Here is a 24,997-nt window from a genome sequence, read left to right as displayed (position 1 = left end):
ATGCAGTAAACACGTTTTCGCATGTCTTAAAGGCCTATCGCATGCGAAAACGGGGCTTTTTCGCATGCGATAAGCCCTTAACGCATGCGAAAACGCCTTACCGCATTTTGATAAATGACCCCCTCTGTTAGCTAAATGAGGAGGCCCCTTTCAAGTCACCTTAGAGAGTAGTAATGCCCAAAACCTAGTTTAGAAATGGAAAGCAAACACTGTCATTTACAGCTTTCTGATACTCTCCACAGTTCTACAAGAGAGATATCGCAACAATAAACAAACAGATCATCATATAAGCAAAGGAAGAAAGTTTCAGAATTCCCTTGAAAACAGTTATGACTCTCAGCATCTAGGAACCATAAATACACTGGAAATGGGTTTGGATCTAGTTTTTAGTAACTAGGAGGGGATTTTGAATGACCTGCAGATCATAGAACATTTGCTGAATATTGACTATAATATTTGGAGATCAGAACAAATGCAGAAAGGGCAAAAGGTAAAAACCAAGATATTCATATAATCCTATTTAAAAGGGCACAATCACATCAAACACACAGGGGGTAAATCAAGTTTCATCACATATCCTTACAAAGAGTTTTTTATTACAAAAGTTTAATCTTTATAATAAAAATCTTTAAAAAATATAAAATACTATAAAATAGTCATACAGTACACATAACAAGTAAACCTAACATATTCATTAGGGGGAAGATTTTCAAAGGGGTACGCACGTAGGATACGTGTGTAACCCCGAAAAGCTGCCTCTTCCACCCCTTGCGCGTGCCAAGCCCTTGTTGCATAGGCTCGGCGGCGCGCGCAAGCCCCGGGACGCGCGTGCTGGGGGCGTGTCGCGCTGGCTCGTCATCCAGGGGCGGGACCGTGGGCATGGTTCTGTCCCGAGGCATTTTGGGAGCATGGCCGAGACCTCCGAAACTGCTCCTGAGCCGGGGAATCGTGCACCGGCAGCCGGCGTACACGAGTTACACCTGCCTTGGGCAGGCGTAACTTTTATAATAAAGGTAGGGGGGTTAAGGTAGGGCTGGGGGGTGGGTTAGGTAGGGGAAGGGAGGGGAAGGTGGGAGGAGCGGAAGGAAAGTTCCCTCCAAGGCCACTCAGATTTTGGAGCGGCCTCGGAGGGAACGGGCAGTGCACACAGGGCTCGGCGCGCGCAAGTTGCACAAATGTTCACCCCCTTGTGCGCGCCGACCCCGGATTTTAAAAGAGCCAGCTTGGGGGGGACTCCTGACCCCCACAAGACTTGCCAAAAGTCCAGCGGGGGTCCGGGAGCGATCTCCTGCACTCGCGCCGTATTGCCAATATTCAAAATGGCGCCGGCGCTACCTTTGCCCTCACTATGTCATACGACCCGTATGACATAGTGAGGGCAAAAGTAGCGTCCATGCGGGCACACCGGGAAGCACGCACACGCATAGGTTTTGAAAATCTACCCTAAAGTTTTGAAAAAACAACATTTTGTGTGAAACAACTATACTTCTGGGAAATATAGCTGAGTTTTTGGGGAGGGGGGGTTGTAGAAAGTGGAAAACATGGCCTGGATTACCAGAAATAGGGCATTACAATACTGTTACAATGCCGTTAGTAAATACCATGTTAAACTTGCCATCCAAACATGTTAAAAATGCACATTAACACGTTTTGGTAAATAGGCCCTTTTTGGGGGGGACAGGGCAGGGGAGTCCGTTCAAAGAGTGAAAAGTCTGCACTCTGCAGCTAGTTTTTATCCACAGACTTTATACTAATTTTCAAAACGACAGTAAGGCATGCTTTACACTTTGAAAATTACCCTAGGAAAACCTACCTGCAACATTTACACCTGGTAATATGTTCAGGTAGTTTTCCCAGAGAAATGTACATGCACACTTTTTAAAGTTCACAAATATGCACGCAGTTTGGAACCCCCTCCCAAGCCTGAGAACATCTCTCTGGTATGCAAGCAAAAGTATTGTGCATACAGACTGTACGCACATATATTTATCTGCATATTGGGTGGGCAAATTTCTAAAAGTCCATTTCTGCTTTTCAGCTGTTACAGATTCAGGCAGGAGGGAGGAAGGAGGCATCAGTCTGTCTGTATTTTTTCCTAGGGGCTAGCTAACAGAAGGGTCCTGTGCCAGTGATGGTGGGACATAAGGGGTCCTGCTATGGCCAAAGCATTTATCTTTTATTTGAAGGATCGGGAGGAAGGGAGGCAAGAGGGCTGGCATCATCCAGAGTCAGAGCCCCCCTTTCTCTCTCATAGCTGTAAATTTCATTATTAAAAGAAGAAAAAAGAAAGGCTCAGTTGTTCTCTCACATACATTTCAATTACACTAAAAGATTACAACTGGGCAGTGTATTTTTTGGTTCTTTAAGGTGTATTGTGTTAATATTGTCTATTATTCAGACATACAATATAACATGGAATTCAAGCCACATTCATAGTTGCCGTATTCACTCAATACAAAACTTTTAATGAATGTGCAAGACAACAACATGCTATTTCACAATGCCTTCCAAAGCTTTAATGAAATCAATAAACTTTACAGGTCTTAACGACAAACAAGTCGAAAAGTGTTTAGCGACAAGTTAATAAAGCTATTGATAATCAACGTGAGAAAGAACCTTTTTTCCATTATTTCAACAACTGTGTTCACAGCAATTCATGATTTGCCTCTTAGAAAAAAGACAGATACAGGATTGTTTAATGATCTCCTCCATTTTTGAGTGGAATCACTAGGCTGAAAGCTTAGTTGGTTAAGTTCAGCTGAATATTCTCCTAAAGAAAACTTCCTAAACTTAGCAGTTTATCTTACTCACCCAATGAGTTTTTTAATATGAACCTCTTAGAGTTAAAACGTTTTTCCTATGGAAGTGATAACATTTAGTTCTCATTAATCATAGGGATAACTTCTGGTTTTGTTTGCAGCTGCTTTGCTAAAAATGATCATCTGTAAGATCCCTGCCGGGTCTTTTGATATATTTGTATAAATGTAACGTTAGCAGCTGCTACTTGCTCCCTCGTCCCTTATTGCAGCCCCAAAACATTTAGTACAGGCCCCCTTATCTCTTGATATTATACCTTAATATTAATCAGGCAGACTCCATTTGGTGTAAAAATTGGCCACAGCTTTTATTTAAACATAACAATATAACTTAATTTCTTGGGATACCGAGCCGGCAGTATGGTTACACGGCTGCCCGCCGCTTGGACCAAGCAAGACAGCCTGATGATGTGGGCCCCCTGCCTTGTTCCCGAGCAAGGGGGCCATTGCCTCATACGCCTCCCGGCACCCACGGCTACCCCGCCGTCCTGTGATGACCCCAGCATCACTTGTAATCTGACTGCACCGGCCCGGGTACCCGCCACCCCCTATTAGCTGTGACAGTGTTTCAAAGAAGGTTAAACAGTAAAACATTTTGCAGAGTAACGTTGCTGCCTAACATAGATAAACTATCTGAGCGTGTAAGAACCCCTGGGTGGGTGTTGCTTTGCAGAGCGATTCCGAAAGGATCGCTTGCCGCGTGCTGCAGCCCTTTAAAGGGGCGCCCGCGTCATCCTGGGGCGCCCCTGGCGCCTCCTCACGACGTCACGGCTCCGGGGTGGGGCCGTGGCGTTAGTCCGTGTCTGATCTCCTTCCAGGCTGCCGGTAAGGGGAGGGGGGGCGCAATTAGGGATGGATTTTTTTTTGCTTTGGGCCTTCCCCCCCCCACACACCTTTTTCCCTTCCTCCTCGTGGCCTCCGTCGTGAGCACGCTGCCGTTACATGCGTGCTCCGGGCAATTGGCCCGGGCCGCTTTTAAATATTTTAATATTTCTTAAATATTTTTCTAACGTACATAGCTCCAGTCTGAACAAAAGTTTGCATATGTGAGCTCAGGTGTCCCCACAATGGCCCTTTTGTATAAAGGGTTGCCAACCAGCTCCAGATTTTCAGGACAGGTTGATCCGGTTCTGGTTTTACCCCATTGCATGCTGGGACTTATTCTGATTTACCTATTGCATGCCCTCAGAAAATCAAGATTATAAGTACCTGCTTGCAGGGCAGTAAAACCAGGACCAGACCAACCTGTCATGAAAATCTGGAGCTGGTTGGCAACCCTGTTTGTATACCTTTTCTATTATTTGTACATCATGTATTGAGAATGGATGCCCAAAACTGCACCCCACACTCCAAATCCGGCCGATGCAGTAAAGTGCGCGGGAGAGCCGCACTCCGAGGTGAGCACCCACTCTCCTGGGCACGCAATTCACTATGCAAATGAGGGCCCGCGCTAATAAGGAGGCACTAGGGACACTAGCGCGTCCCTAGCGCCTCCTTATTGGCAGAAGCGGTGGCTGTCAGTGGGTTTGACAGCCAATGCTAAATTTTACCAGCGTCGGTTGTCAAACCTGCTGACAGCCACGGGTTTGGAAAACAGACACCGGCAAAATTGAGTGTCCATTTTCTAACCCGCAAGCTGCGGGCAGATTTTTTTTTTTTTTTTGGGGCCTCTGACTTAATATTGCTATGATATTAAGTCGGAGGGTGTACAGAAAAGCAGTTATTTATTTATTTATTTAAAACTTTTTTGGGTATTAGTGGGTACATCATATCGGTTCACATACGAACCAAAGGTGGAAAATACATAAAACAAGGACAAGGGGTGGGACTGAGGGAGAAAAGAGGAGGCCGAAAGAAAGCACAGAGGAATACATAAAATATAAATAACAGGATAAACGTCAAAGAATACTATTAGTATGACTAGCAGGCGAACACTATCAAATATATATATATGGGTTCAGTTCAAATGATGACACAACTTCAAGTTAAAGTGATAGAAAGCTAATTTGGATAGGCCTGCTTAAAGAGCCACATCTTTAATTTCTTTTTGGATTTGGTGGTGCAAGGTTCAAGTCGAAGATTTGTCGGTAATGAGTTCCATCGTGTGGGACCGGCGATGGAGATGGCACAATCCCTCATAGAAGAGAGGTGTGCTTTTTTGAGGGAGGGAACATAGAGGGTTCCTTTATTGTTTGCTCTGGTGGGACGGTTGAAGCGTGTAAGGCAGAAGGATCATCGAGCCAGTTGGAATTGTGACTGTATATGGATTTATGGATGATGGTAAGGGTTATAAATAGAATACGTGAGGGGATGGGGAGCCAATGTAGGTCTTTAAGGATGGGAGTGATGTGGGCTGATTTACGGGCATTTGTAATCGTCCTTGCTACCGCATCCTGGCGCATTTGAAGCGGTTTTATGGTGGAGTAGGGGAGCCCTAGGAGGAAGGAATTACAGTAGTCCATTTTAGAATTGTATGAATTGTTACAATGTAAACCGGAGTGAAGGCAATCTGCTATACTTCGGTATATAAAAGAATTTAAATAAATAAATAAATAAAGATAGGGTGGCTTGAATGACAGTGCGGAAGTCATGGGTGTGGATTAAGGGTTTTAATTTTTTTAGGACATTGAGCTTGAAGAAGCTCAATGTCCCTAGTGGCTCCCAAATTTTTCCTGGGGGTCCTCTGTAGGATTTTCAGGCTATATGCAAGAAATTTGAACAAGCAGGCAGGTTTGGGAACCACCATTCTAGTTTATTCTATTTCAGTAGGAGATGAAGTTGTGTAAACTATTCCTCTTCAGATCATTCAGATTTTGCTAACCATACTTATGTCTGCTAGACCAGGGTTTCCCATTCCTTTACTGGAGGCACCCCTAACTGGGATATCCATAATGAATATGAATGTGATAGATTTACATATATTGAAGACTCAAGGTATGCTAATATAAGTTATGCATATTCATTGTGGAAATCCTAAAAACCTGACTGGCTAGGTATACTTCCAGGTGAAGGTTGGAAAACTCTGTTCTAGACTATGAAGGTTACAGAAGTATGCAACAGAACCTTTCAGACTTGGCTTGACATATCATGGGATGCAGTTAAGGGCTTGACAAAATATTTTGTTCAGTTTTTTTCTCTTGGATATCATTGAATTGTAAGTTTTAGAGAATAATATCAAATGGTGTATATTGATCAGAGAAATGTGCAGTGACTTAACCATAAAACTATAATTATTACTGTGATTAGAAGAATATATATATGATCTAAATTATAACGTTCTCCTATTGAAAACTTAAGCTAATTTTCACTGGTTTCCTAACACTGCAAAATTAGCTTTCTTTTCAGGTAATATAAAGCTGAGAAGGCTATAGGAACTTAATTTAGATTTCTTGCCTTTCAGAAGCTTGACTTCCAACATGAATGTGCACACAATTACATTGCAGGTACTGTTAGGCAGAAGGTGGAAGGTATAATGCCAACGTATCAATCAGAAAAGTATTTGTTCACTCACCCTTTTGCCAGTGTTGCTATGCCGACATCAGTTAACTTCATTCCTACACCTACAGAAAACCAAGAAAACACGAATTTTGCCTCACATCTGTCAAAGTTCAACAGTCATTTCATCTTGAAAACAAGCAAGATGAACCAATCTCAATGATTCTTCTGCTTGTGGGGATATAATATTCTGCCTGTTGCTGTAACTTTCTATTTTGTGTTCTAGGAAAAAAAAAATCAGAAGCAGCAGAATTGTATTAATTAGAAAGAATAGAATACAGCTACCTCTGCTTTCCAACTGGCAGAGATTAAAATGTATAAAGTTCATCCCTGCTTCTGGTACTTGGGCTTTTTATGACAATTAACATGTACAGATTCCAATGGGACATTCTAGTCTCATAGTCTGGCCATAACATTGTGCATCCTTTATCACTAGATCAACAGCTGCCAGCAAACAGTCTCCTGGTACCTTTTCAGGGTAAGAAACATACTTCTTTCTGTGGTAATGCAGCATTTTAATGCACGCATAAATGAATGCCCACATCCTCACCATTATTTTACATAAAAATGCAAAATGAAAACAGCTAAGTAGAAGACTAAAATCAAAAGAGCTAGACTTGCTTTGGAGCTTCCAAATTCCAATAAATATGTCAAATAAAATATCCTCCAGACCTCCAACAATAAGGTCGAAATAGTAGGCTTCAATTGCTCTTCCACAACAGTTGGAGCAGTGCACAAGAACTCCTTAAGTGGCAAAACACTTTCAGGATTACAGGCCTGGATTGGCCACTGTTGGAAACAGGATGCTGGGCTTGATGGACCCTTGGTCTGACCCAGTATGGCATGTTCCCTGCGATCCGTCTCCCCTCAGCTCTGCAGGGGCTCGCGCGGTCGGCGCTGCCCAATCGGGGCAAGAGCCCGCTCACCCCAGCAGTGAGCCAGCAGCAGCAGATTTAAGGCAGAGGAAAAACAGTGAAAGAGGGCTCCAAAACCAATAAATTAAAGAAAGCTGAAAAAAAAGAGAGACAAAAGCTGCAACCACGTGGTGAGTTGAAACGCTCCCACCCCCACCCCAGCCGGCCTATCCCCGCTCGGATTTGGCCCTTTAAAAGTAACGGAGCGTCCTGGGGCGTCACGCACCGGGCGTCACGCACCCGAAGGAGCGCGACCTAAGGAGCCTGCTCCTTAGTGCGCTCCTTTGTGAGCCTCTTTGGGTGTCTCTTCTATGGACCCTAACGTACGGGAGACCACTTAACTTGTGCTCTCCTCAAGAACCCCATTGCCACCTAACTCCCACCAAAAAAGGCTGGCCACAGTCCTCCGCTGAACTGTCCAGGACCAATGAGGATCACTTTACTCCTCATACAGACTATAACTATTATCTTCGCAACTCAGATCTTATCCACCTAGTCCCTTGGACCCGGTCGGATCCAACAACAACCGGCGCACCACCGCAGGGTAAGGGCCTACCCCTCCCCCCCGAGCCGGCACGCAAATGCCCGCAAGGCCCACCTGCTAGCTTGCATCTATTGTACTGTACCATCAGTGCTTAGCCCTGTATCTCGCACGGATTCTCATACTTGTAATGTATCCACCTGCATACTGAAAATTCTTCACCTGCATTCTGTATTATACTCTGTTTTATATTATATTATATTCTGTATGATATTCTGTATTATACTTGCACTCCACCTGCATTCTGTATTATACCTACACTCTGCACATGTATTGCATCCACCTGCATCTATTGTATTGTATCCACCTGCATATATTGTATTTTATCCGCCTGCATCCACCTTTCTGCACATGTATTGTATCCACATGATAACTTAAATGACATTACAGCACCTCGCATGTATAACCTAAGTAAAGCCTTTCTAAACAGTCACGCTATTTACCTCAAAGGACAGATACACCGCCAGCAACCGGTCAGACAACTCCATTCACAACTACGGAGGACAGAGCACTCCTAAACAGTCACGCTATTTACCTCAAAGGACAGATACACCGCCAGCAACCGGTCAGACAACTCCATTCACAACTACGGAGGACAGAGCACTCCTCCAGCCGAACCAACAAACTTACAAACACTCTCAACAATCTTCCCAACCTCTCTTCAATCAGACAGACACCTTCTTTCAACCATTCTTCGCAGACTAAACCTCCTCCAGAATTCCACGCATCATGCACATTTACAACATCCCAATCATCCACAACCAAAGGAGAATACCTTCAACTAATTCCACTAACGTCATACAAAAAAGAATTATCCCTATCATGACATCTCCATTGAACCAACTTCTAGGCCTCACGCTTCTATCAGTCACCCTCTTCAATGCGCAATCCTTAACTAAGAAGACACATATCCTCAATGATTACCTTTTGTATTCCAACCCAGACATCTGTGCCATCACAGAAACCTGGTTAAAAAACTCGGACATAGCCTTAACCAACCAACTACCCATCCAGACGTATGACATTTTCACCTTCCATAGACACAAAAAAAGAGGAGGTGGACTCCTCCTAGCCTCCAAGAAAGAACTCAGACTGACCGCACTCTCAATCAAGACAAAGTCCAAATTGGAAATGGGTCTAGTCAAGTCAAAACATCTACAAATACTCTTAGTCTACGCTCCCCCGGGAGTTCTAGAAACGGATCCGTCACCCCTCATAGAATCCATCGTGAAACATATTAACTCAGACCTTCCAACAATGATCATGGGGGATTTCAACCTCCATACAAACGCAACACCTCTTTCTGCAAACTGTGAAGCCCTCCTCACCACCCTCAGCGCTATGGGATTTACTCAGACCATCAACAGCCCCACACATAATGCTGGACACACTTTGGATCAAATATTCATCAATTTCACATGCACTATAGAACCTTCTTGTACCCCGATCCCTTGGTCAGATCATTTCCTGATAGAATCTTCCTTCTCCACACACAAACAGACACACACCGCCCCACTCCTTTCCGCCATTCAATTTAGGAAAGCATGTCCATCGGATACTCTCAGCGATCAGCTCTCCAAAGAACTTTCTAACTTAGACCTAGCTAACCCCGACTCAGCCCTATCCTCCTGGCAAAAGATTACAGAAGCGGTCGCAAACAAATGGTGCCCTTTAGTCTCCAAATCAATCAACCCAACAAAAAAGGGAAATCAACCCTGGTTCAGCGCTGAACTTAAACAAATGAAACAGACCTTACGCCATAAGGAAAACAGATGGCGAAAAACCCCTAACACTTCTACCCTTTCTACATACAAGGGATTCTTACATCACTACAGGACCGCCATTCTACAGAAAAAAAAGGAATACTATGCAAACAAAATACACCATTTCCAATATGATGCCCAGGCCCTATTCGCCTACGTGACACAAATCACCAAATCTACCCCCCCCACCTATTCCAGACGAACAAGCTCTTTCCAAGGCTAATGAGCTCGCTACATTCTTCCAACAGAAGATCTTAAATACACTCGCCCTCCTGCCTTCAAATACTACACCTCCCAAGCCAGGTGAGAATCTCCAGTCTCTTACTAGACCCAAATTTGACAGTTTCGAGTCAATCTCCACTAAAGAGATTGAATCCCTTTTAAAAAGGCAGAAACCATCAAGCCATCCGGCTGATAACATCCCATCGAGACTCCTGCTTCTCATCCCAAATGTGATCTCAGGACCTCTGACCGGCATCATAAACAGCCTTCTAACGCAAGGAAGCTACCCAGACAGTCTAAAAACCGCCTCACTCAAGCCCCTCCTCAAGAAACACAACTTAGATCCTAATGTACCAGCTAATTTCAGACCCATCTCTAACCTCCCATTTGTTGCCAAACTAACGGAGAAACTGGTAAACACCCAGCTTTCTGAATATCTTGAAGACCACAAGATCCTATTCCCATCGCAATATGGGTTCCGTAAATCACGCAACCGGAAACCCTTCTCATTTTACTTACTGACCATATTATCATGGGGTTGGACAAAGGACACTCCTTTCTGTTGGTCCTGTTAGACATCTCGGCGGCATTTGACACCGTCAACCATACCATCCTGCTGGATCGCCTAACAGACATCGGCAACTCCGGATCTGCCCACAACTGGTTCAAGTCCTTCCTCAGCAATAGGACTTTCAAAGTCAAAATCAACAATAAAGAGTCACCCCTAACTAAATCAACTCTTGGCGTACCTCAGGGTTCCTCCTTATTTCCTACCCTCTTTAATATTTACCTCCTCCCCCTCTGCCAATTGTTAACAGACCTCAACTTAATTCACTATTTGTACGCAGACGACGTGCAGATTCTAATACCGATAACAGAATCAATCTCAAAAGCGCTCACCCATTGGAACAACTGCCTTCTATCCATCACTAATCTACTCAACAGTTTAAACCTGGTTCTTAATGCCTCCAAGACAGAGCTGCTCCACATATCCTCAAACGAAATCAATATCTCCCCACCATCTCCACACATCTCTCACATTACTTGCAAGCAGGTTAGAGACCTTGGGGTAATACTAGACAATCGTCTAAACCTTAAGAAAATGGTCAACACAACCTCCAAAGACTGTTTCTTCTTCAGATTACAGATTCTAAAACGACTTAAACCACTCTTATTCTTCCACGACTTCAGGACAATCCTCCAAGCGCTACTGTTCGCCAAAATAGACTACTGCAGTGCCCTTTTCCTAGGCCTTCCCAAATCCACTACCAAACCACTGCAGATGTTACAAAATGCGGCTGCGAGATTGCTGACCAGTACCAGCCGCAGCGAACACATCTCTCCCATCCTCAGGAACCTACACTGGTTACCAGTTAATTTCAGAATTCTATACAAATCAATCACCGTAATTCATAAAACTATCCATCATCATCTTCAACTCGACCTGGAAATCCCATTCAAACTCCACTCCTCTAACAGACCAACTAGAGATACTCTCAAAGGCACCCTGAAATTTCCCCCTACTAAAGCTTCACGCCTCTCGATGACCAAAGACAGAGCTTTTTCGATAGCTGGCCCATCTATCTGGAATAGCATCCCTTCAAGTCTCAGAGTGGAGCCTTGCCTGTTAACTTTTAGAAAAAGACTTAAAACCTGGCTCTTTCACCAAGCCTTCACCGACCCACCAGACAATCACTAGTTGTCCTTCACGCTTACCCGTTATGATGATTATACTCACGAATGGACTCTGACTCTCCCAGGTTAAAGCACCATTAAGCTTTAACCCGTACGCCCTATGGCATCACTTCATATTTATTTCCTGCCTTATCTTCTTTCCAGCTTGTTGCAAGCTTCCAAGTTCTCTTCCCTGTTGATTGTAACTTTGACTCATTCCTACTTACTGTTTATCTTTCGTTTACTTGAATAGTTACCCCAGTTTTTTATTCTTGTTAATTGTAAACCGATCCGATATGGTTATTTACTATGAAGGTCGGTATATAAAACTGTTAAATAAATAAATAAATGTTCTTATTTGATATCAGATTACTGCCACTTGTAGGACCCTAGGAGAACCAGTCAATTCAGCTGCAGACAGGGAACATAGATCTTAAGCTCTAACATTAGCTACTGAATTGGCTGTCTGGCAACAGGATATCTTGGGGGACCGGCAGTGCCTTTTTCAAATGACTGGTAAAATGTAATGCGGTTTTGAGGTACAGGACCAATTTTGTAATGGATATAGCTTCTTACCACTATGGGTACAGACTCATAGTTCCTTGTGGCAAGAGCTAGAAAATACTGCAGCAACCCTTTCAATTTTTTAAATTTGATTTGTATATGTGCATATGCATTTACATTATTTAATATGCAAATCTCTACACATTTTATTTAACTTTTTTTTTTTCATAAAGTTGTCTGACCTTTCTTTTGCATCTGGATAATTCATTTTGAGTTTTTCAGTGGGGGAAGGAGAATTTGGATGGGGGTGGGATCTTGGGATGTTGGGGGAAGAAAGGGAGAAAGAGATGAGATTTTGGGGATGGGGAATGTGAGGATCAGAGAGGGAAAGAGAAGAGGGGTGATCTGAGACCAGGAAGGATTGGGTCTGGGATCAGGGGAAGGACAGGAAATGGGAGAGATAATTCACACTCTCATGCCCCCTGTCCACCTGGTGTTCATCCCTTCACACTCGCATCCTGGCACTCCTCCTCACTCACTCATGCCCCTATCTTGATACCCTCTCTCTCACACACAATATCCCACTAACATACAGACATCACCTGACTCCTATCCCTTTTCTCACCCTGACGATTTTCACCCTTTTCCACTCCCTCCCAGACAATTCTCCTGATTTTCACTCTGTCTCCTCTGCCACCTCTGTTATTATCACCCTCTCATCTTCTTGTCGTCCCACCCCCGCGTCCTTGTTCATTCTTCCTGTCACCACAGTGATCAGCCAGCAGGTAGGACGAAGAGGAGAGTGGTGGTGCCTCGAGTTTTGTGTTATTCTTCTGCTCCCCTCCCCCCCTCCTCGGTTTGAACCACGCTCCTCTGCTGCAAATCAGACTCCAGGTGGCAGAGGAGGAGGAAAAGGAGGAAGACGTGGCTGAGTCACTCTCCTTCATTATCGCTACTCAGGATGGGGGGAAGGGGGGATTGTGTACAATGGGAAGTGTGTCCAGCCAGGCCAGCTGCTGTCCCTCCCCCACCCCAGACCTTCCTCTGGTCTCTTGAGGGTCCGTGACGGACCATACGATTCTGCAGAAGCGTCTGATGGCATGTGAAGCAATGGAAATCGGAGGAGAGTTTTACAATAGCGGCTATATGCAAGGCATTTTAGTAGCATGAGGTTGTGACATTAGCATCTCCTGTGGGTAATATGGGGGCCAAGGAGTGAGGGAGCAGGTGGTTTGTAATGCAGAGAACAATGTCTTCCATTAGGGATTTATTGGTATTTAATTGCCACAGAAGTTTAGCGGTGTGAAATACTTCCTGGTTGGAATGCCTGACATAATTCTTCCTATCTGAGGAAATATTACTTGGCAAGAGCCCTCAGGGCCAGTGCTGCTGAAAACGTTCTTGCAACAAGATGAAATATTTTGAGTTTTTCTCTTTGACCCTGTACGGGGGGCATTCAAACTGAATGTCCTCATGCTCTGGATATTCTGGCTGATAGCTGGACTAGCTACGTCATTACATACAAACACCACTATCACCATTAGCGGAAATGCAGTTCCACCAGTACATAAGAACATAAGACAAGCCATACTGGGTCAGACCAAGGGTCCATCAAGCCCAGCATCCTGTGTCCAACAGTGGGCAATCCAGGCTACAAATACCTGGCAAGTACCCCAACATGAAACAGATCCCAAGCTAATATTCCTTATTGATTAATAGCAGTTTATGGACTTCTCCTCTAGGAACTTATCCAAACCTTTTTAAAACCCAGCTACACTAACTGCCGTAACTACATCCTCTAGCAATGAATTCAAGAGCTTAATTATGTGTTGAGTGAATGTTACACTTGCCGACCATGGGAACCCACAGCCGGCCTCACTCAACCTGGGCCTCCTGGTATCGGCGGGGAGCCACCGCAGCCTTCCTTCACGGCCCTGATCCGCTGGCTGCTCCTGCCGTCCACGGCCCATGCCGCTGGCTCCTCGCCATGGTCTCTCCCTCCTTTGCGTCTGAACGCCGCTGCTGCCATCAAGCTACCTCACGGCTGGGATACTGCCGATTCTCCAGCATCCTGGCTTTCCCTAGGTGCGTGCGTGCACACGTCTCTCTGCTCAATTTAAAGGGCCCATTGTGGGAAAAGTTCCACTGCCCTTATTGATGACATCACCACTCAGGGGCTATATTTTACTTACTTACTTACTTACTTACTTACTTACTTACTTATTTATTTATTTAAGGTTTTTATATACCGGCATTCATGATACAATCACATCATGCTGGTTTATAAGGCAAGCCCCTGCATGCAGGCCTTTCCTTGGCAATAGGTCTCATTCCATAGACATGCATTGTTTTTCCATAGTTCCTGAATTCCTTCCTTGTCCCTGGGTTGACCTTGGCTTTGACTTCGGACTGGACTTGGACTACAATGTACACTGCCTGCTACGACCTGTGCCTGGATACTCTCTACAAGCTTCACTGCCGGTTCCCGACTTGGCCTGCGCTACTGCTTCTTGTCTCTCTCTTGGACTTCCATCTCTGCAGAGGCCCCATTTAAGTCCATCTGGCCCCGGCACCTGAGGGGAATGTGGGCTGGTAGTGGTAAAGCGCCATCAGGGTCTCTGCTCTTCGTCTGCCTCGTTTACTGATGGTGGGGGCCTATGGGTCTCCTCCCCACAGGCAGTGCCAACTCCCCCTTGGTCCAAGGGTCCACCATTTTAACAGTGAAAATAATTTTCTCCGATTTGTTTTAAATGAGCTACTTGCCAACTTCATGGAGTGCCCCCTAGTCTTTTTATTGTCTGAGAGAGTAAACTGATTTACATTTACCTATTCAAGTCCTTTCATGATTTTGTAGATCTCTATCATATTCCCCCTCAGCCATCTCTTCTCTAAGCTGAACAGCCCTAACCTCTTTAGCCTTTCCTCATAGGGGAGCAGTTCCACCCCTTTGTCATTTTGGTCGCCCTTCTTTGGACTTTCTCCAGTGCAATGATATCTTTATTGAGATGCAATGACCAGAATTGCACACAGTACTCAAGGTGTGGTCTCCCGATGGAGTGATACAGAAGTATTATGGCATCCACAATTTATTCGCTGTTTCCTTCCTAATAATTCCTAACATTCTGTTTGCTTTTTTGACCACTAGAGATGTGAATCGTGTGATCGATCGTCTTAACGATCGATTTCGGCTGGGAGGGGGAGGGAATCGGATCGTCGCTGTTTGGGTTTTTTAAATATCATGAAAATCGTGAAAATTGAAAACCGGCACACTAAAACATCCCTAAAACCCACCCCGACCCTTTAAAATAAATCCCCCACCCTCCCGAACCCCCCCCCCCAAAATGCCTTAAATTACCTGGAGTCCAGTGGGGGGGAGGGCGGGAAAACCGGCACACTAAAACAACCCTAAAACCCACCCCGACCCTTTAAAATAAATCCCCCACCCTCCCGAACCCCCCCAAAATGCCTTAAATTACCTGGGGTCCAGAGGAAGGGTCCCGGTGTGATCTTTTACTCTTGGACCTCCGGTGCTTGTAGAAATGGCGCCGGCGCTACCTTTGCCTTGTCAAATGACAGGTCAAAGGTAGCGCCAGTGCCATTTTGTTTTTTGTCCCCCGAGGTCAGGAGCGTAGGAGATCGCTCCCGGACCCCCGCTGGACCCCCAGGGACTTTTGGCCAGCTTGGGGGGGCCTCCTGACCCCCACAAGGCTTTCCAAAAGTCCAGCGGGGGTCTGGAATGACCTCCTGCAGTCGAATCGTGTTGTCTACGGCTGGCGCCATTTTGCGCAAAATGGCGGCGCAAAATGGCGCCGGCCGTAGACAACACGATTCGACTGCAGGAGGTCGTTCTGGACCCCCGCTGGACTTTTGGCAAGTCTTGTGGGGGTCAGGAGGCCCCCCCCAAGCTGGCCATAAGTCCCTGGGGGTCCAGCGGGGGTCCGGGAGCGATCTCCTGCCGCGAATCGTTTTTCCGTACGGAAAAACCAAAGGTAGCGCCGGCGCCATTTCTACAAGCACCGGAGGTCCGAGAGTAAAAGATCACACTGGGACCCTTCCTCTGGACCCCAGGTAATTTAAGGCATTTTGGGGGGGTTCGGGAGGGTGGGAGATTTATTTTAAAGGGTCGGGGTGGGTTTTAGGGTTGTTTTAGTGTGCCGGTTTTCCCGCCCTCCCCTTCCCCCGATTTATGATTTTTTGACGATAAATCGGGGGAATTGTTATTGTATCGCGGCTCTAACGATTTTTGACGATTTAAAATATATCGGACGATATTTTAAATCGTCAAAAAACGATTCACATCCCTATTGACCACCACAGCACTTTGACCTGACAATTTCAATGTATAGCCCCATTTATCTTTGCTACTTTTGCCTGCTTCCATCTTTCACCTAACTGGTCTTTCCTAGAGCTGTACCTGATATTAGAATGGAATCTTGTTTCCCCATATCAGTCTGTGACACCCCAGTCCCCTAGGATGAATGGCCCCAGATACTTTACAAAAGTAAAAGGTCTAGATGAGAGAGAGGAAGATTTACTTTAAGAAACTGTAGTGGTACCTTGTCTACACAATAGAGTATAATTTGCATCCCTCTACAGTCACATAAACACTTCTTGTATTATAATAGTTCTGTCAGGACCAGTGCTCTGCCTTTCCCATTACAGCTTAAGTTTTCTTTTCCTTGGAAATGTTGTGCTTACTGCTTCTGCAGACTCAAGATTGTTCTTCTTGTGATGGCGATGACCTTGATGATGAGGATAATGTCTCAAGGAATCGGTTATCTGTGAGAGGCCATCATCTGTTCTCAAACTGCTACTTCTTCTACCAGCTGAGGAAGCATTGGATGTGACCAGGGGTTTTATCATGCTCAAGTGCATCCTGAGATAAATTACTTCCTAATTAATTTTTTTTTAATTATTTCAGTTCAAAATTGTTTCCCAGAGGGTTCTCTATCCTGCTCCTTCTACTTTTACCAGTGCCGGTGTTTACTTGCCAACTCTAAGTATTACTCTTATGTTACTGCATCAATTCTGTGAAAAAAAAAAGAACTAGTAATGCCTTTTAAAAAAAAAAATAATTTTGTGGTATAGTTGGTAGAAGATATGAATTATCTGTTCTACTGTGTGCACAAGACTACCAGCACAAATCAGTGGGTACATCATGATAATTCTTGCCTCTTAAACAGGCACCATATTAAATTTTGCTGTCTGTGCTAAGTCGGAGACTAATTTAGTCTCATCAGCATAATTATTAAAACAATATCATCATTTATGACTGGGAACAAGACTGTATGTCTTCTTTACTTATGCTTTTTCTTTAAGAACAGGTATAATTAAATTTGAAAATGCTTCCTAATATATTTATTTAAGAGATTCTTGGATAGAATTTATAATGAGGAAGGAAACTAAGTATGGAATTACAGGTAATTATACGATTAAGCAAGTGAATGTCATTACTGAAAAATTTTTACTTTAAGATTGTATTCAGCACAGAAGATTACAATCCATTTACAATCCATTTACTCACCTTGCATGTCAGTCACCAATAAATTCCCGTTTGTCTTTTGATACACCCAGTGCTGAAAGGTGCAAGACTTCTGACCAGCTTCTGATTCTCTTCTCTTGAAGTTAATTTCCTTCCCATCCCTGATAGAATATTTCACAAACTCTCCTATCAGCTCCTCCTCTACTGTTGCATAAGGGATATTATTGGTAGGACGATGAATAAGGAAAATAGGAATGATCCTGAAAGCAAGCAGACAACAATGAAGTGAGATCCCGTTGAGCAGAGCCCTGAACAAATTATAGCCCGGCCCTTGTGACTGGGAGCTTAACCTTGCCACAACTATATTTGTTTATCTGTAAGCACAGTGTGCAATTGGCACAGGGGCTTCTGCATGCAGATAGTAGGAGAAGTGCTCAAACTAAGTGCTCAATGAGAACCATTCCCATATCTCAGATCAAGTCCAGTGAGGCATGCTACACTGAGGTGAAATGCTTTCTGGACTCCCGGAAACCTTTCAACCTATTTAATTATCATTGGTTGCTGGTAAACTATAAGCTGACCCATGAATTTCTGTGAATTTGATGTAGATTTCTGTAACAAATTAGAACATAATGAAACAAACTTTATCTCCCTCCCTCACCCCAACCTAATTTATCCCATAATTGAAAGTATTCACCAGTGGGAGAAGTGAGCTGAAGTCATAACATTCATTATTTGATATGAACTGTTCTCACAGTCCTGAGTGCTTGACACACTGTGCTCCCCCTTCTATTCCAACATGGTTGCTAATTTTCCATACTATTGTGAATAGGAGCCCTCTGCCTCTATACAAGACCAAATTATATTAGATGCAACAGAAAGAAAACCCCACATGCTGCAGAATACTCACTGCGTCCCCAGGTTTAATCATGCTTCTGCAGTTATTTAGTAATGGTAAAGCTTCATCAAAAAGTAACTCATCAACACAGTGGAAACAACTGTACACTTCTTTATTATTTCCCAGGGCACCTTCTAGTGCCCTATAACCTTTGCTGACAGCTTTATTAAGGCAGTATCTGATTGAATATTTCACATGCTGCACTACTGAACTTGTATTCCAGATCACATCTTCCCCTTATTCTATTGAGAACACTTTCACATACAAGAAAACAAATGAGCATTTATGAATAAACACAGGGGCAATCAGCAGGCTGTCCCTGGAGCGGACAGGAATTATTCTGCACAAGCTGTCTGTCTCCAGACGATAATTCCAGTCTAACTATGGCTTTCACTTAGGGGTGTGCAATGGGTATTTCTTTTATTTCATTTCATTTGTGGGGGTGGCTTTATTAATTTCATGTTTTAATTTTTGATTCAGCTTGCTTTTATTGCATGCTATTTTTTACAACTGTGTACACTAAAAATCAAATACCAGCTGCCATTTTAAAATAGCCTCCCTCCCCCCCGGCTTTCTCCCAGGTCCCGATGAGACCACCCCAGGCTCACCATGAACATACCTTAAAGCTTGGTAATTCCACTCCTGGGGCAGAAGTGATTTACAAGGACTCACAATAATTATTCACAATAATGGCACCAGTCTTTTGAACATTTTTTAACAGTTTTAAGGTATGTTAAGGGGGAGGCCATGGGGCTAGGAGAAAGTCTTGAGAGTCTACTAGGGGAGGAGGCAAGCCAGGGTGGAGTAGTGATGACTGTCATTTCTTTTGAGAGTGATTCCCTTCAGGGCCCCCCACAAGTCAAGCCTGTCCCCAACACAGAATCCATGTACCAGATGCTGCAACAAGTTGGTCAGGACTCAGTCTCTGAAAGTGATCTCTATGTAAAGTATAATAGCAAACCTTGACCAAGAAGTTACACAAAAGCAAGCCTTGATCGAGAAGTTAGATCTTTTAAATTGTTTTTTCTGCATATAGTGGTTTAAATTTTGACAGTAGATATTGAAATTTTAAATATGCCAGTGTATGCCCTTGAGTGGACAGTACAGTGTGTTTTGAGATAACTACTCGGCCTTGGAATAGGGTGAGAGGAAGAGTTTACAGTCTATCTGCAGATGGATTATTAGGTCTTACATTTCTCTGTGTAGTAATGCTGCTATGAAACTGAATGCAGGTGGCTGGTCTTGTGACTCAGTGACACTGCTGTGCCATGTGGAGGAATCTAGGTTCCAATTCAAGCTCTGGGCTTCTGCTCCCTGAGTTGGCCAGGACTGAGGATGCTACAAAGGCAGCATTCACAGACCCTGGGGAGGAGGGATTCATATTCATCACGCAATGGTGACACCTAGAGTCCAGATTCAGAGTCTGTGATTGCAGGTGCATGGCCCCCAGCCAAAGTCTGTCGCTGCAATGACTGGAATAAGCTAAGTCACGAGGGGGAATACAATGAGGAAAAAACTGGCAGGTAGTTGTGAATGTATGGTGCCAGATCCCAGCCCTGGTTCTGATTAGGCTGGAAACCTGATGGAGCAGGAGGAAACTGCACAGTAAAAAAAAAAAAAAAAGGAATACAGATTACAGGACCTTGCTTGGTATCAGAAAGCTATAAACACAGAAAAATAATTGTTCCAAATGAAATATCAGGATCAAAAGGAAGATCAGATGAGTTCTAAAACTGAAAAAACAAATTTTGGAAGCTATGATGTCAATAAGGTTGTCTTATGAATTATCTCAAAACAAATCAACCACCACTGTTAATGCTGAAAGCAGAAAGTGTCCTGGTTTGGATGTGACAGCATCAGATTGTGGATCGATAAAGAATTATTGATCTAATTTGAGGACATTTAAGTGGTGTGTGCAGGCTCTGCAGGCAGCATTTAAAGTGATTTATGTATTGTACTTTTCACTTTCTTGTGCTTTGTTTTCAAGGCCATAGGAAAAGATGAAGAATCTTTATTGTTGCATTTACTAGACCGTGTGCACAACCCAATGGGTTACATGAATACTGTTAAAAAATATTACAGTTATCAATAATGGATTTTTATTTTCTCTGTTGGCTGATAGAGATGTTATTGGACATATTATCTGATTACAAATATATTTTTTTTACTATTTTAATTTTTTGGCAGAAAGAAGGCCATATTTTTCCAAATCCATCAGCAAAAGGTAATCTCACCATGAAAGTATTTATAATCCCTGTTTCTACCATTTAAAATCAGCTCTGTAGGTACTAAAATGCAGTGCTTTCCAACCTTGTCCTGGAAGCACACCCAACCAGTCAAATTTTCAGGATTACTACAATGAATATGTATGAGATAGATTTACATATACTGGGTCTACTCTCCAATGCATGTAAAACTATCTCATGCATACTGATTACGGGTACCTTGACGACTAGACTGGTTAGGCTCCCTCCAGGACAGGGTTTGGAAACACAGCCATAATGCATCAGGATGTGATTGTCAGAAATCTAGGACTGGTTTCCGATCTCCTTCCTTGAACTGTATCACTTGGTACCTGGTAGTTTATAAGAGATGTGAGAGAAATTTTAAAATTTAGAGTATTGCATATAAGTCAAGGAAGCATGGAAGTTGATATTCAAAGGTATTTTTCTGGATAACTTTTGAGTTATCCAGATAAATGCTGTATTTTAAAAATCTTCACCACTTATCCAGATAAATTTTATCCACATTAAACATTATCTGGCGTCACATTGGGAGCATATCTGGGGGTGGAGTTGAGTTATCCTGCTAAGTCAGCCAGATAAATTTATCCAGCTAATGCTAGGACTGCTTTCATGCAGTCCTAAATGTATTTGTCTAATTTACTGATAAGGGGTATATTCAATGGCTTGTCTATGTTGCTGAACCTCTGGCATGATAGCCAGGTAAGTTTACACATCTAACTCATCCACTCCCGGGACACTCTGCAAAAAAAGAAATATGAACCTTGCTTAAGGTCTGCAGAAATTTAGATTGTTTGTTTTGCTGGTTTTATTCTTTCTAGGCTTCATTCACCCTCAAAGGTTTAAGCTTCCCCTAGTAGTTAAACAGTGGCCAAATATTATTCTTTCATGAATAAAAAAAGAGACATTTGATTGGTATTCAGTATGCTTTGAAGCACCCTAATAGTTTTCCAGGGGTGGCCAACTTCTATTCTCAAGAGTCACAAAAGGCCTGGTTTTCAGAAAATCCATAATGAATTGTGAATATCCATCAGATATATTTGCATACAATGGAGGCAGTGCATGCAAATGTATCTGATGCTATTCATTGTGGCTTATCCTGAAAATCAGACCTGTTTGTGGCTCATGAGGATGGAGCTTGCCATGCCTGAGCTATTCAAAAGAACCCTGGAGGCATGCTTGCTCTGGATTAATGGTTCTCAGCCCAGTCCATGGGACGCACCTGACCGGTCTTGTTTTCAGGATATCCACAATGAATAATCATGTGATAATTTGCATGCACTGCCTCCACTGAATACAAATCTATATCTTGCATATTTATTGTGGCTATCATGAAAACCAGACTATCTGTGTGTATCTCAAGAAATGGGCTGAGAACCATTGTCCGGGATTATAGCCTTTTTCTGTAATCTAGTACAGGTTTTCTAAAGCAGCCTGTGCAGATTTCTAGGTTGGTTCTGGAATGCACTAGCACGGAGGAAAAGGCTGAAGGTATGGACTCATTTCAGATATCTTGAGGTAGGAGCTGGCTATAGCCAGATAAAGACATTCCTTGAATTAGGGAATGGCTCTGGTGGCTTGAAAAATATTGCTCCCTGGTTTGAAGGGAAGAGAAACTGAGGAGATTTGCTAAATACCACCCTGAGCATCTCATCTTAAGAGAGGAGCTCAGTGGTCTCTTATACTCCAGACATCCTGCTAAAGCTTCTAAGAAAAAAACTGCTAAGAAAAAAGAAATGTTTGATGAAACCCCAGTGCTGCAGGTCTTCTTCTCAGACATACCCGCCCACAGGGAGGCCACCTACCACCACCACCGGGCACCCTGATACAACTCACAGTGATGAGAAAGAAAAGTGAAGGGATTTAATCTGGAACTGTGAGGGGAGGGGTGACGTGAGATCCCCGATCGGGAGACCCGCCCCCACGACGTCACTGATGACAGCGCAGGCAGTTAAACGGCGCTAGAACACCAGGCGTCGCGCGCCAAAGGGGCGCGACAAAGGGACACTCCCCTTTGTGCACCCCTTCGTGCAACCCGTTGTGTTAACCATTTCCATGTTCTTTTTATATCCCTTGTTAACAATTTCCATATTATAAATGTTCAATGTATTAGACAAAGGAAACGCTTGATTTCCTGCATTTTTGTTTGAATGTAAACGGATGTGATATGTAAAATCGAACACCGGTATATAAAAATAAATAAATAAATAAATAAATAACTTGAGGTGGAGGCCAGGGTTAAAAGATTTCCAGAGAACCGGCTTCTTGCAAAAATCCTTTATCCCATGGTTTCTCAAACCTGTCCTGAGGACTCCCCAGCTAGTAACGTTTTGAGGATATCATATACTGACTGTGGGGACACCAAGAGAGATTTGGAAAGCCTTTGTTTACTCAGACAGGACTAAGCAGAAAGCTAAATTCCTGCTAGAGACCCACTCCCAGAAAACCATCTGTTGCCCATAAAGGTTCTCACCCAAGTCTTTGAGACACACCCGACCTAGGCCATTGGAAGAGGGTTGACTGCCCCAGGGCTCTGGACTGGACAGACTGTAGCATGCCTTATTGAGGGGAGGGGTGCCAACATACCATGCTACAAATGCCAGCTGTGGGGGCCTCTCCATTATAAAGCCAGCCAGGATCCAGCTCCGATGGTGGAGGGGGACTCTGGCCAGTCAATAGTGTTCAACTGTGTTCAGGGGGACTCCTCTTCAAGGCCAATCAAAACTTTGGAGGGGGAGCCCCTCCCCTCTGCTTCCAATTGCATAGGGTGCTGGTTAGCCCAGTAATGGGCCTGCACCTGACCAATTTTGTTTTCAAGATATCCACAATGAATATACATGCATTACCACCATTGTATGCAAATGTATCTCATGCATATTTATTGTGGGTATCCTGAAAATCTGCCTGGCTGTGTATGGCCTGAGGCGAGGGATGAGAATCACTTATCTAGCCAGAGACTGCACTGCTGCATCCAGAGCGAGTGGACTATAATGCACTGTAAGCCAATTCACTTTATTTTTTAAAGTTAAAGTGAAGTTTCTATTGGTTTTCTCTAGTTTTTCCTGTTGAAGACAGTTTTAAATTAACCCAGTTGAGCTGTTCCTTGGTATGGCTGTCTTCCCATTATTTCACCATCCCCATAAGTCTCCCACAGATCCCAAAAAAGGTATTCAGAGCATATAAGAGGCAAAGGAAAGGTGCTCTGGCCAGCTCTGAACTAGCGACTGCTTGTGTAACTGCCTCCTCCCTCTTTCTTAGGGGCCATATTGAGCACTGTTCAACTCAGTGCAGTGTCCCGGATCACACAAATTTATGCTATAGGGGATAGGAAAACCTGTAAGGTTCTGGGCATTACACTCAGACATATCAGTGAAAATGGTCCTCAAACTAAATTTTGTGTTCCAAAACAGGGAGAAAATATTATTAAAATTAAAGTTCTCCAATAATACAACTCGCCCCCCCAATAGAAGATAGTTCTTCAAAAAGCAGAAGACACAAATATGGCAAATAAAGTCCTTCATTCAGTTCAAATCTCAAAATGCAATCATGTGCCTTTAGCAGAACAATTTCAAGAAGATTTAGTCTTTCCTTCACTCCCAAAAAGCCTCTTTTTCCTCAGACCCCTCTCAGAAATCCTCTTCCCAAAAGTGTACCTGGCTGTGCACTCAGGGGTCGATTTTAAAACCCACGTGCAGTTTCTGGCGCATGCACATGGACACACCTGTTTTATAACATGCACGTGTCGCCATGTGCATGTTATAAAATATGATTCCCATGCGCAAATGTGCGGCCGTTTTCAGTATCGGTGGGCACATGTGCCGGCGGGTAGAATCACCTGCAGGCAACAGGTGGTTATTTTACAAAAATATGCAAGGCAACACAAGTAAGATTTTCCCTCCCAGTCCACTCCAATTAAGGAGCGGACTGGGAGGGAATTTCCCTATACCCCTTCCTACTCTGCCTCCTTTTTCCCTTCTTCTCCACGACCCCTAACCCCTACCTAGCTAGTGTAAATTTTTTTTGTTTTCTTACTTACTGATTCTTCGGAGCAGAAGTAACTTCCATGCACCAGCCGGCTGCCGTTGCGCACTTTCCAAGGACAGTGTCTAATGGCACTGTCCCGGCAACTCCTGCCCCACCCCTCCCTGCCCAGACCCCCCAGGCCCTCCCCTTTTCAATGGCCTGGCAATTCTGCGCGTACAAGGAGATACACTTGTGGCTGGGACGTTTCTAAAATGTGCTCGGGGTGCGCAGCTATGCTTGTATCTCCCAGATTTTATGCGTGCTGAGCTTTGAAAATTTGGGCATCAGTCTCCCAGATGAATTCCCTTTTCCTATGAAATTTAGGAAAAAACATCTGCCAGAGTCCTTGTTGTTGAACTCAAAGTAAGACGCTCTCTCAGTGGAAAGGAGTCAAGGCAACTTGTCTTCTATTTTGGAGTGCA

The 24,997-nt window shown here is 43.8% G+C and overlaps 1 protein-coding gene across 1 annotated transcript in view; it reads right to left on the bottom strand.

Annotated features, from left to right (window-relative positions):
• ALPK2 (alpha kinase 2) overlaps positions 1 to 24,997 on the bottom strand; it is a 311,543-nt gene that overhangs the window by 32,382 nt on the left and 254,164 nt on the right. The window contains exons 11-12 of the mRNA XM_029579517.1: positions 17,454 to 17,671; positions 6,328 to 6,376 (exon numbers count right to left, since the gene is read on the bottom strand). Coding sequence (XP_029435377.1) covers positions 6,328 to 6,376; positions 17,454 to 17,671 — 267 coding nt within the window. The remainder of the gene's footprint in view (positions 1 to 6,327; positions 6,377 to 17,453; positions 17,672 to 24,997) is intronic.

The sequence above is a fragment of the Rhinatrema bivittatum genome, chromosome 1 (genome assembly GCF_901001135.1).
Source record: "Rhinatrema bivittatum chromosome 1, aRhiBiv1.1, whole genome shotgun sequence".
Taxonomy (NCBI): domain Eukaryota; kingdom Metazoa; phylum Chordata; class Amphibia; order Gymnophiona; family Rhinatrematidae; genus Rhinatrema; species Rhinatrema bivittatum.
This window is presented reverse-complemented; position numbering and strand designations above follow the sequence as displayed.